This window comes from Scardinius erythrophthalmus (genome assembly GCF_964197995.2).
Source record: "Scardinius erythrophthalmus genome assembly, chromosome: 5".
In the NCBI taxonomy this organism is placed as follows: Eukaryota; Metazoa; Chordata; class Actinopteri; order Cypriniformes; family Leuciscidae; genus Scardinius; species Scardinius erythrophthalmus.
The window spans coordinates 1008797-1022143 of record NC_138225.1 but is presented as its reverse complement, the minus strand read 5'-3'; the positions used below and the strand labels follow the sequence as shown (position 1 = coordinate 1022143).

Here is a 13347-nt window from a genome sequence, read left to right as displayed (position 1 = left end):
AGTTCAAAAGAACAGCATTTATTTGAAATAGAATCTTCTGTAACATTATAAATGTCTTTACTGTCACTTTTGATCAATTTAATGCATCCTTGATGAATAAAAGTATCAATTTCTTAAAAAAAATTAAATAAAAAAAACTTCCTGACCCCAAATATCATAATGGTAGTGAATCAATGTTTCCATAAAAATAACTGCTTTCAACACTGATAATAATCATAAATGTTTCTTGATCATCAAATCATCATATTAGAGTGATTTCTGAAGGATCATGTGACACTGAAGACTGGAGTAATGATGCTGAACATTTACAGGAATAAATTACACTTTACTATATATTCACATAGACAACAGTTATTTTAAATTATAATAATATTTCACATTTTTGCTGTATTTTTGATCAAATAAACGCAGCCTTGCTGAGCAGAAGAGCCTCTTTCAGGCGTTTGAGCGCTGCTGTAGTTGAGCGTCACCTTTCTGCGCCTCCTTCTTGTATTTGATCATGTCTTTGTTGGTGTATCCGGTGGTCCGCAGGATATCCTCCAGAAAGAGTTGCTTGACCTCGTATGGACAACCTTCGACTTCAAAGAAAACTCAACCTTATTATTCAGAACATCGCATTATCACACTAACATCATGTTTGGTGTTTATCAGGGTCCTGCTCCAATCAGAGTTAAAGTTATTCATTTTAATTGAGGTGGCACAGAAGTGTAATAAATTAAAATAAAGAAAATTATAGAACTAATATACAGTCAAACTAAAAAATATTCAGACACCAGATATAATTTCTACTAGTGTGTACAGGACACTATAGTTCATTTCTGTAAGTGAGGAGAGCAAAATAAAGTAAACTGTGAGATATTATACACAAATATTCTTCATACAGAGACTACCAGTGACATTTATAAACATGTGGGACCAGTAATGATTGGGACACTTTGAGCTGATCATGTTTTGCTGAAGTGTTTTGTCTTTAATTGCTAATGCTCTTTTACACACAGACTGAACACAATGAAGCATTGCTTGGTCACTGGTTGAGCTAAACTGGTATTATCTAATTGTGTAGTTAAATTTAACAGCTGACAGATATTCAACATAATTCATGTGTGAGACAGTCTAACAGAAGGACGGACAAAACCAGTCAAATATCAACTGAGTTCTGCTCATATTTTACTACCATTCTCTAAACTATAGCGAATAAACTGTGATAATGTGAGAAATGGTGTTTGAATAAATTTTGGTTTGACTGTATGTGTATTTTTGAATAAACCCGTGAGTGTGTTTCCTACTGTGAATAACGGGACACGCGCCGAAGTATCTGATGAACAGACTGACGTCCAGCGCGGCGCTAGACAGGATTAGCTTTAGCGACGGCATCTTCTGAAGCATGTCCTTCAACTTCGTGAGTAAGAAGTCCGTCAGTCCGTCTCTCTCGTGCACCTCGTCCTACCGGAGCAGGAATCATGAGGATTAGGGTTGGGAATTGGATACTTGAGGTCGGGAATCGGATACTTGAGGTCGGGAATCGGATACTTGAGGTCGGGAATCGTATACATGAGGTCGGGAATCGAATACTTGAGGTCGGGAATCGGATACTAGAGGTCGGGAATCGGATACTAGAGGTCGGGAATCGGATACTAGAGGTCGGGAATCGGATACTAGAGGTCGGGAATCGGATACTAGAGGTCGGGAATCGGATACTTGAGGTCGGGAATCGAATACTTGAGGTCGGGAATCGAATACTTGAGGTCGGGAATCGAATACTTGAGGTCGGGAATCGAATACTTGAGGTCGGGAATCGGATACTTGAGGTCGGGAATCGGATACTTGAGGTCGGGAATCAGATACTTGAGGTCGGGAATAGAATATTTGAGGTCGGGAATCGGATACTTGAGGTCGGGAATCGGATACTTGAGGTCGGGAATAGAACACTTGAGGTCGGGAATAGAACACTTGAGGTCGGGAATCGTATACCTGAGGTAGGGAATCGGATACTTGAGGTCGGGAATCGGATACTTGAGGTCGAGAATCGGATATTTGAGGTCGGGAATCGGATACTTGAGGTCGGGAATCGGATACTTGAGGTCAGGAATCGGATACTTGAGGTCGGGAATAGAATACTTGAGGTCGGGAATAGAATACTTGAGGCCGGGAATCGGATACTTGAGGTCGGGAATCGTATACTTGAGGTCGGGAATCGGATACATGAGGTCGGGAATCGAAAACTTGAGGTCGGGAATCGTATACTTGAGGTCGGGAATCAAATACCTGAGGTCGGGAATCGAATACTTGAGGTCGGGAATCGAATACTTGAGGTCGGGAATCGTATACTTGAGGCCGGGAATCGGATACTTGAGGTCGGGAATCGGATACTTGAGGTCGGGAATCGGATACTTGAGGTCGGGAATCGTATACATGAGGTCGGGAATCGAAAACTTGAGGTCGGAATCGTATACATGAGGTCGGGAATCGAAAACTTGAGGTCGGAATCGTATACTTGAGGTCGGGAATCGAATACTTGAGGTCAGGAATCGAATACTTGAGGTCGGGAATCGTATACTTGAGGCCGGGAATCGGATACTTGAGGTCGGGAATCGGATACTTGAGGTCGGGAATCGGATACTTGAGGTCGGGAATCGGATACTTGAGGTCAGGAATCGAATACTTGAGGTCGGGAATCGTATACATGAGGTCGGGAATCGAAAACTTGAGGTCGGAATCGTATACTTGAGGTCGGGAATCGAATACTTGAGGTCAGGAATCGAATACTTGAGGTCGGGAATCGAATACTTGAGGTCGGGAATCGTATACTTGAGGTCGGGAATCGTATACATGAGGTCGGGAATCGAATACTTGAGGTCGGGAATCGAATACTTGAGGTCGGGAATCGTATACTTGAGGTCGGGAATCGTATACATGAGGTCGGGAATCGAAAACTTGAGGTCGGGAATCGTATACTTGAGGTCGGGAATCGTATACTTGAGGTCGGGAATCGTATACCTGAGGTCGGGAATCGAATACCTGAGGTCGGGAATCGAATAATTGAGGTCAGGAATCGAATAGTTGAGGTCGGGAATCGTATACATGAGGTCGGGAATTGGATACGAGGTCGGGAATCGGATACTTGTAATAAAATTTAAATTTTGTGAGCATTTCATTATAACTTTAAACTAGGGCTGCACAATATATCGAAATTATCTAAATATCGTAAATGTATATATCACAACGGCTTGCAAAAACTAGAAAACACTAAGAGAAAAATCACTCACTCGCTTGGCTGCAACTTTTGTAGCTTTAATTAGAATCAGGATATATGTAATTCATACAGTGAAAAATAAGCAGTGTTATATTTTGACATTTGATTATTCAGTTTGTGTTGTTAAAAAACCCTAATGTAGGATAACCTGACCCCTGAACCCCGAGGTTTACACTGATGTTAAAATAACACTTCTTATATACAGTAAAACACTGATGCTCACTTTCAGAAGTTTAGGGATGTTTTACTGTCACGAAAAGATTGTAAAACGCGTATGTAGGTTATATAATTTTAAGGTATTTTAAAGATAATTTAAGTTTATTTTACACACTTTAAGCATTATCGTATCACATATCGAATTATTTAATGAGTTATCGCATTTTTCTTTAATATCGTGCAGCTCTACTTTAAACAATTCAAGCGTGAAACGTTTTTTTTTTACCTAAAACCAAGAGAAAACAATAAGAAATTATATTACATAAGAAAAAATTCTCTCAGTCTCACCACAATGACGTGCGTGACCATAGACATCGCGTCGTCTCCGGCCATTAGCGTCCTTAGCAGAACTCCACTCGTGCAGAACGTCAACAGGGTCTTAGGAGAAACTCTGAGGAGAGGCACATGTCCCAGAATGCATCAGCACATTTGCAGTCATTTAGAGCGAGACGATTCAGGTCATTGTACTCAAACAATTCGCCTATAGACCCTTTTTGTGGGTCACAATTACGTCACGGCATTAGCTGGAGGCAAAACAAAGGGAGAACTGGAGGCGGGTAATATAAACCAGCACAGATTCTGGTACATAAATGTCGTCTTGTTGCATTGGGTGCAAGAATCGACGTACCACACAAGTCGTGTAATGTTAGTGGCCATTCAGAATAGTTATAGGCATCTAAAGATTTATACGTTTCTCTTTATGCTTGGTTACTGTACACACACACACACACACACACACACAAGCTCTTGAAGCTCCGCCCCCCCTGTGCCGGGAGCAGCAACTCATTTGCATTTAAAGGGACAAACACAAAAACGGTGAAACCCAAAAAGTGACAGTTTTAACATGCTATAAAAAATATCTGTGGGTTATTTTGAGCCAAAACTTCACATACACACCCGTGTTGAGTAGTTGTTAAGAAAGAATCCTGATGAAAAATAATTATTAACTCGACATCCTTGCCTCATTTAGTATTCGCGGTTCTACACTGCAAAAAATGCTTTCTTTTTTTCTTGTTTTCCATTCGAATTCAGATTTTTTTTCTTACCCCATTGGCAGATAATTTTGCTTGTTTTAAGAAAAAATTACTTAAATGACTTTCTTTTTATCTTAAAACAAAATAGAATTTCTTATGTCATTTTACTTCTCCAGTAAATGCTTCTTGAATTAAGAATTTTTAGATATTTGGACTGGAAACAAAACAAAAATACTAAGTAAGAAAAGCATTTTTTGCAGTGCACGATTTGTGACACACTCCTCCTAACTTAGATGGATAGTTTGGGAAAAACAGCAGTGTTGTGTAGTGTTGTGTAGTTGTTCACCTGCTCTCCAGGCGTATCTGATAGCCGACGGTCTGCCCGATCTTCTCGCCGCGCTCGGCCGCCACACGCTCCGCCACCGCGATCGTCGCTAATCTCCTGGGCTGAGTGCAAAAGATCCGGCAGGGAATCCCATTCCCACTGCAGTCGTCCAGGATGAACTGGGGGATCTGGGAGAGGAACACAGAAGCGGGTCAAGCTCAGACCGATTTATTCTCATGTGAAGGCCTGAAAGAGTGTTTAATCCAGAAAAGTTTACACTCTAGCTGACTAAATACGTTTGGCAAAGGCTGGAGAAAATTAATAACATCGGAAGCTAAGCTGGCTATAGCAGTATTAACTCTTGTGCGTCAATTAAAAAAAGTTACACAGAGGTCCATAGAAGACAAAAATGTCTGTGTTAAAAAACTGTCATAAAGATTTGAAGCTTGGGAGTTTAGTTTGGTCTCATTTTAAAGAGGACTCTTGGCAGATTATTGTTGAAGTAAAAAAAAGTTTAAAAAGTGAAACCAAAATTTTTTTTTATAGAGGTTTAAGTTTATGAAAATGTTTTATTAACAATATTTTATATAAAATATATATTTTATGAAACATTTTGAACTTTAAACCTGCTAGAAAATCAAAGACATACATCTAAACAAGTCTTGTTCCAAATATGAGGCTGATATCTCAAAAAATTAGCTTTCAGTGAGTGTTTGTTTGGGCGCAGGACCACATTTTCCCCATTAGATACAAGCACACGCACACGCACACACACACACACACACACACACACACACACACACACACACAATTTTTTATTATACATGTACAAATGACACTCTGACATCCACACCAACAGACCCACACAATTATAGCTGCATAATTGATCTAATTGGCTTTATAATTATGCATAAGCAGAAAACAGGAATAAATTGAGTATTTGCTCTTAAGGTCCTGAGAGGAACTATTTTGTGTAACTAGTGCAAAATAGATTTTTTAAAGGAAATAGAGGTGAAATACAGGATGTTGAAGTCGAGCTTGCGGATTACTCCATTTACAGGCACGATCGGAACAGAAACGGAGGAGTGTGCCTATTTATAAGGAATGATTTGTCATATAACCCGCGGGCTGATCTACAGGTGGAAGGTTTGGAGACTGCATGGATTGAACTATTGCTTCCTAAAACTAAACCCATTATCATTTGTGTTTGTTATAGACCCCCTAAGCAAACAGATTTTTATGAACTTCTTGAAATGGTCTGCTATAAGAGTAATGTATGTATGGAGAACGAATGTATTCCTATGGGGGATTTTAACACAAATGTATTGCAGCCTAGTAAGAGCAGCCTGAAAGAATCTCTTTTAACTTTTTGCAAGGTGTCGGGCCTAAAACAGTTAATCGCTGAACCTACTAGAGTGTCTGCTAACAGTCAGTCCCTATTAGACTTAATATTAGTTTCAGAACATAAAAATATTTCTCAATCAGGCATCCTTGATATTGCTTTGAGTGATCATAGTGTCACCTATTGCACTCGTAAAATATCTAAATCACTATTGAAGACTGGCAGCCATAGTTCAATTAGATATAGATGTACAAAACATTATACAGCTGGGGAATTTAAAGAAATGCTTTCTAGAAGGAATTGGTCAGATGTTTTCGGAAGCAATGATGTTGATGGGGCCTGGTCTTTGTTTAAACAGCACTTTTTAGAAACTCTTGATAATGTTGCACCAATGAAGGAAACCAGAATTAAACAGAGAAGTGCAATTTGGATGACTTCTGACATTTTGGATCTTATTAGACAACGGGATAAATGGTTCAGAAAGTTTAAGAGGTCAACTTTGTCTTGTGACTATGATAAATATATATATTTTCGTAATCAGGCTAGTTACAAGGTACAGAAAACAAAGTCTGAATTTTATGCTGATGCTATTACGTCAAATTTACATCAGCCTAAAAAGCTGTGGAAAGTTTTTACTGATATGGCTGTTAAAGGAAAATCAAAATCTAAGTCTGGCAATATTGGGTTAGTTATTGAGGATAAAATGATTTCTGACAAACAGCAGGTTGCTTGCGTTTTTAATACTTTTTTTACAACTGTTGCTGCCAGTCTGGTCGATAAGCTGCCGAAGGTGTCAGGTAGATATGGCCCATCATTTGTAAACTCCTTTTATAAAACCAAACATGTCACTTCTGATGTTTTTGAAATTGATCCTGTCTCAGAGGAAAGGGTGAGATTGTGTCTATCCACTTTGTCAATTAACAAAGCTACTGGACAGGACCTTATTCCGTCCAGATTTTTGCGCGATAGTGCCAATGTAATTTCTAGGGTGCTCACCCATATAATAAATTTGTCTTTAAGTCAGGGTATTTTTCCATGTGATATGAAAAGGGCCCGGGTAGTCCCCCTTTTTAAGAAAAATAGTAGATTAGATGTTGGTAATTATAGGCCTGTATCAATTCTGACAGCAATATCAAAGGTGTTTGAGCGTCTTGTGTATGAGCAGGTGGAAGAGTACCTTGTTAAACATAATCTGCTATATGAACTGCAGTCTGGATTTAGAGCAGCATATTCGACTGAAACCTGTCTTATTCATTTATGTGATTATATTCGACAAAACTTTGATGAAGGAAAGTATGTGGGTATGATTCTTCTTGATTTACAAAAAGCCTTTGATACTGTAAATCATGCAATTTTATTATCAAAGCTGCAAAGTATAGGCTTCAGAAATTCTGCGGTGAAATGGTTCACCTCTTACCTCACTGGAAGAACTCAATTTTGTGATGTTGCGGGGGCCATATCAGATTCTCGAGATATTACTTGTGGGGTGCCTCAAGGTTCAATCCTTGGCCCCCTTTTATTTTTAGTTTATATTAATGATATGCCAGCTGCTGTGAAATGTAAGCTGCTTTTATATGCTGATGATTCTGCATTGTTGGTCTCTGGGGATGACATCAGCGAGATTGAGAAGACTCTGGGTAACGAATTAAATAGTGTCAGAAAGTGGCTTATAGACAACAGGCTTTCAATACATCTGGGAAAAACTGAGTCCATTTTATTTGGAACAAAAAAAAAGTTGTCTAAAATAAAATTGCTTAAGATCAAATGTAATGGCACTGAAATAGTGTCTCAGAAAAGTGTTACATACTTGGGGTTAACATTAGACCAGTCATTAACCTGTTCATCTATTGCTGACAAAATACTATCCAAGTGTGCAGGTAAATTGAAATTTTTGTATCGCAGAACAAGGCTTTTAGATTTTTCTATCAAGAAATTACTGGTTGTATCGTTGATTCAATGTCATTTCGATTATGCATGCTCAGCTTGGTACTGTGGATTATCAGTTAAACTTAAAAACAGACTGCAAGTGATGCAAAATAATGTTATCCGCTACCTGTTAAATGCACCCCCTAGGACTCATATTGGCAGAGATGCTTTTAAAAGAGTAGGTCTGTTGCCAGTACAGGTTAGAGTGGAGCAGTTAAAGCTGAATCATATGTATAATGTTATAAATGGTTCTGCTCCCAAATATTTACTGTCCAATATAAAAATGGTTCATACACAGCATTACCATAATACTAGGGCCAGTATCCGTTCTTGTAAAGTGCCCAGAGTCAACAATGCAGCTGGAAGTTCTTTTTTTTATACAGGTATCATGTTGTGGAATAATTTGCCAATTTCCCTCAAAATGGTAAATACCAGAGGGACTTTTAGATACCAGGTTAAGGCCCTTTTATGGAATAGAGTAGCTGATCTTTTTAACTAGCACTGAGTGATTTATGATTGCCTGTTTTTAGGATGTTGTTGAAATCCGGATGATTTGTGTAAATGTTTTTGTCTTTGACTTATAATAGGTCTTTGTTTGTGTGAATTGTTTTACCACCAAGGACCATGTTGGAAATAAGTGTTTACACTTTTACATGTTATCCTTTGGATTATGTATGTCTTTCAATCCATAAATAAATCAAATCAAATCAAAAATAGTACAATTCCAATAAAAATACACACATGCACCAAAATGTATGCAGTTGGTATTAACACAAGCACAATTAATAAAAATAAAAAAAAACTGAAAAGGACAAAAAATGTCATACGGTCGTAAAAGGGTTAAGTTTTAAAACCTCTGGTGCTCTTCGTGTGTCAGTAAAAAATGACAGATTTATTATTATTTTTAATGAAATGAATGTACTATATTTTAGTTTCGATAATGTATTTTATGTAATATTTTTTATTTTTAGGGGATTTTATGGTACTAAATTATATTTATGCTGTATTTATAATCCATTTATTTACTTTTAGAGCATAGACCTGAAAATTAAATGTTCAACTTAAACTGTGGTAAATCTTGAATGCTTTAGAGTGACAGACTGAAGTTTGATCTCTTTGAACTTAAAAAAAGATACAGAATTTTACGTTTATCGTTATGAAAAATGCGCAAAAATACTATTTTCAATTGTTATATGAAATATATATATTTCTAAACAATCTAAACAAGTTGTGTTCAAATGTGAGGCTGATATCTCCAAAGCTGGTCTTTCAGTGAGATGTTGTTCGGCTGCAGTACCAAACGCTTCCACTAGAGGAAACTCGTCTCTCATTCATTTCCAATGCGTCATTTCTGACCGCGAGGAGCTCAAGTGTGGCTATTGTTATCAGGACCATTAAACCTGTTCCAGTCATGGCCATGATTATTGTGTGTGTTCACACAGCAAGAGCCAAAACCTTTACCAAGTTTCAGACCATTCCGATGAAGAAGAAAAAAATTCTAAAAAAACAAAAATTTTCTCTGAACAAAAAAAATATACTGCTGCCGTCAGGGTTCTGATGCCTCAAAAGTGTTTTACAGTCCTGACCTGTGTGGTTTTGCCGGACCCGGTCTCCCCCAGGACCAGCACCACCTGGTTCTCCCTGATGGTTTGGACCAGCTCCTCCTGACGCGCATAAACGGGCAACGATCTCCGGAAGCAGTCCAGTTCAGACGGGCCTCGGATGTGAGGAACCTGAGGAATCCCGTGACTGAGACGCCCGCTGGTCCTGCTTTTACCGTCTAGAGGAAAGAACCAGCGGGAGAAGATCATATCAGGGAAACAAGAGAGTTTTCTGATCAAATAAATGCAGCTGAATGGACATTTCTGAATGGTAAGTTGATGGATTTATGAAGCTGATGTGGAGTTATCTTCTAGTCATTGATTAGCATATTCTGTCATGATAATCTATAAATCACGTTCCGGGGGCGGGGTTTATGTAAATTCTAGGGTTTGTGATGTCACTAACCCAGGAAGAATGTCGTGTAGTCTCTACCAGCCGTTTGTTGTAGTCCTTAAAAAGCAATTTCTTTGCTTTGAACGTTGAGCGTTGTAACTTTGCAGATGTTGTTTATGCTCAAACAGCAACATTACACACTAACTAAAGTTAGAAAAGTCAAATCATAATCAACCACCCCTTTAAACTGTGGTAACCGGGAGAGACTCACCACTGTCGGGAGAGGCGAGGACGGCTCTCTCGGTGCGAGGCTGGAGCTCACTGCGCTCTTTACTGGTGATGGGGAACCTCTGCAGAAGGTTCTGGACCATGTGTTTGGAGTTGTGTGTGAGACTACAGGTCATGATGGACCGAGCCGACTCCGTGCCGTCCTTCTTCCTCACCGTCAGACATCGACTCGAGCCTTTCCTGCAAACAACAGATCAGAAGGACTCAAAGTTGTGCTAGTCTTCCAGTCAAGTCCTTCTTGAACGGCAGTGTATGTCCGAGTGAAACGGCAAGAACAAATGTGGGCGGGGCTTGATTGTGTCTGAGGGGAGTTGATTGGATGATTGTGGTTTGCTATTGGCTGATCTCATGTGAGTGACAGGTTGCCCCGCCCTCATCATCAGAGAAGAGAGGAGATGTCGTAATCATCAGTAACCTTGTAGTCAAGTCTGCCAACATTAGGAGTAATGCTCGTTCACCAGCTTGCATGTGTAATAATACATAAATGCCAGTTCTGCATGAGTTAGTTTGATATGCGAGTCGACTTACCCTCTGCTTTTGGAGACGTAGCCCAGCGACTGAGCAAGCCGATGAACGAACGCTCTCTCAGAGTTTGTCAATGAAGAAGGGAAATCCAGCTCTATGAGACAAAACAACAAACGTTAAAGTCCCCCTGTGGTGTAAATCCAGCGTTTAATGTAGTTTATGTGTCTATGTGGTGTTTTTAATCTGCTTTAAGACAATCCATGTGTAAGTTCATAAGTCGACAGCATTGCTGAGTATTTCCTCCTTAAAACTGCAGTGAACCAAAGACAGTCTCAAAAACACGCTTTGAAATCGCTGGTGTTTCTGACGTCACAAACTACCTTGTAACCAATCAGATCAACGTGTGATCGTCAACCAGTGGATCTCTGAGCTGAGGGAGTGAGTGGAGGCGGGGCTCATTTGCATATTCATAGAACCGCGCATACTAAATGAGGCAAGGGTGTCGAGTTACATTCAAGATATTTTAAGGCATGAAGACAAAAAAACGTTCAAAATATGTCATTTTGTTGATCAAAGATGAGTTTTAAGGGATGAAATTATTGACTACAGGGGGACTTATAATAAATATAATAAAACAACAACAAAACCAACAGCTGATTCTGGTTCTTTAAATCCACTTGTCCTTCTTGATTCTTTGATACCATCTCACATAATGACTCATTGACAGGTTAGCTTCCGTTGGGATTACTGTCATATAATAATAATAATTCATTACATATCTCTGGTTGTTCAACTTAAACATTTCCGATCTAAAGTCACCACCGGTGTTCCTCAGGGCTCTGTCCTGGGCCCTCGTCTATTCATTATTCACTTGCTTCCACTTGGTTATATTTTTAGGAAATATGGCGTCCTCACTAGGCCAAACTCCTCTATAACCTTCAGTTAGTGTTTTTGCACTTTTTAAGTTAAAAAAAAGTTAAGCTTAATCGCCTCAAAAAATGTAAACACAAAACCTGTGCTAATCGAAAGAAAACAAGTTGACAAAAAGATTGAATCCAATATTTGCCAATAGCATAGTATAACCAGAGATTTACTAGCAACTTTACTTGAACGGAACCACCAATTTAGGTGAAGGGTTTTCAGCGTAAAAAATAGCTTGTTTTAGCCGAACGAACTCAAACCTTTGTCGTCGCTGTACTGGAACCTCTCCAGCGCGATGTTCACGGCGATTTTGACCTCTTCATCAATCCTGATGTCTTTGAGTCCTTTAGCTTTCAGAGAGGTCGTCTGCTTCGACGCGTTCATGCCTGATTTACGGGACATTTCTTCTCCCTGCATGCAAGAACAGAAAGCCAAAGTTATGGATTATTCTCTCAGTGACTATACGCCAATAAATATTACATATTCACAAGATTACGAAGCGAAGAAGACTGACTTCATAATCTCGTGTTTATTGCCTCTTTAAGGAGAATCTCTTGTTGTATTCCTCGTCTTTGGATGAAAGCGTCTGCTAAATCAGGGGTTTTCAATCGTTTATTCTTGTTAAAGACCCAAATCTAAGAAATTAATATTCGAAATGTGTTTTAAATATAGGCTAATTTGGAAAAGATTTAGTTTCTGTTAAGTTTTATAAGTTTAATTACTCATTTATTTATTTATTTATATCTTATTTTTGTTAGTTATTACATTTATTTTAATCTAATATAGCCTATTTATATACACACACGTTTAATTTGTTTAATTACTCATTTATTTATTGAAATCTTTTTTGTTTTGTTATTTATTTTATATTTTACACACTTTTTCCTCTAAACTTTTCCACAGTTTATGCTGGATGAATAAATGAATATCTGCAATCATTTATTATAATATAATAATATAAAAGTACTGTATTTCGTTTAGTTAGTTTTGTTGTGTATTATTATTTATTTAATTCTTCATCCCAGTAAAAACAGTTTGTACAAGCAAACAGAAGATATAAATATAATACCATACAAATTGTCAAGATGTTTCCAAAAAACTCCCATGTAAACTCGGAGTGCGTTAGCAGCTACAGCTAAACTGACTTATTTAACACTAAAACACTATCATAAACACACTGACACCTGCTCAAATAGCACAAAAAGCAAGAGAATACAGTGTTTTAACTCAAATGCTGGTTAATATTGTGTTTATAGGAATTCTGTCCATTCATTGAGCTTCACGAGCGTCGCTAGCATCACTTCACTGTTTATTCACCGCACAATAATAATAAAATCAGCACATCTTACGTGTTTTGAGCCTCTGAGGAGAACACAGTGTGAAAGCAGAAAGCTCTAAGAGTCCAGAAGGTTTGATTCGGCTGTCAGTCACTGGTGTGTTTGGATTAGTCGTTTCTGTAGAACAGAATCGAAACTGGGACTGTGCTGCGTCTGCGCATGCGCAACAGATCTACATCTCATTCCTCTGACGTCACTGCAGCAACATGTTGTGCGGAGATCAGCGGAGTTTATTAAAAAAAATGTTTATTAACTTTCAGAGATATAAACAGACATTTAACATCAAACAGAGGTGAATGATACATATAACAGATTTTTCCATTTCTACATACCCGTGTTTCAAGACATTCTTGATCAATGTACAT

General features: G+C 38.5%; 1 protein-coding gene across 2 annotated transcripts in view; it reads right to left on the bottom strand.

Annotated features, from left to right (window-relative positions):
* Nucleotides 1-13134, bottom strand: part of ythdc2 (YTH domain containing 2) — a 48739-nt gene extending 35605 nt beyond the window's left edge. For both annotated transcript variants that reach the window (XM_081365684.1, XM_081365685.1), the window contains exons 1-9: nucleotides 12995-13134; nucleotides 11906-12056; nucleotides 10788-10878; nucleotides 10243-10439; nucleotides 9623-9816; nucleotides 4790-4956; nucleotides 3758-3860; nucleotides 1287-1443; nucleotides 471-578 (exon numbers count right to left, since the gene is read on the bottom strand). In XM_081365684.1, coding sequence (XP_081221810.1) covers nucleotides 471-578; nucleotides 1287-1443; nucleotides 3758-3860; nucleotides 4790-4956; nucleotides 9623-9816; nucleotides 10243-10439; nucleotides 10788-10878; nucleotides 11906-12047 — 1159 coding nt within the window. In that variant the 5' untranslated portion in view covers nucleotides 12048-12056; nucleotides 12995-13134. The remainder of the gene's footprint in view (nucleotides 1-470; nucleotides 579-1286; nucleotides 1444-3757; nucleotides 3861-4789; nucleotides 4957-9622; nucleotides 9817-10242; nucleotides 10440-10787; nucleotides 10879-11905; nucleotides 12057-12994) is intronic.
* Nucleotides 13135-13347: the final 213 nt, after the last annotated feature.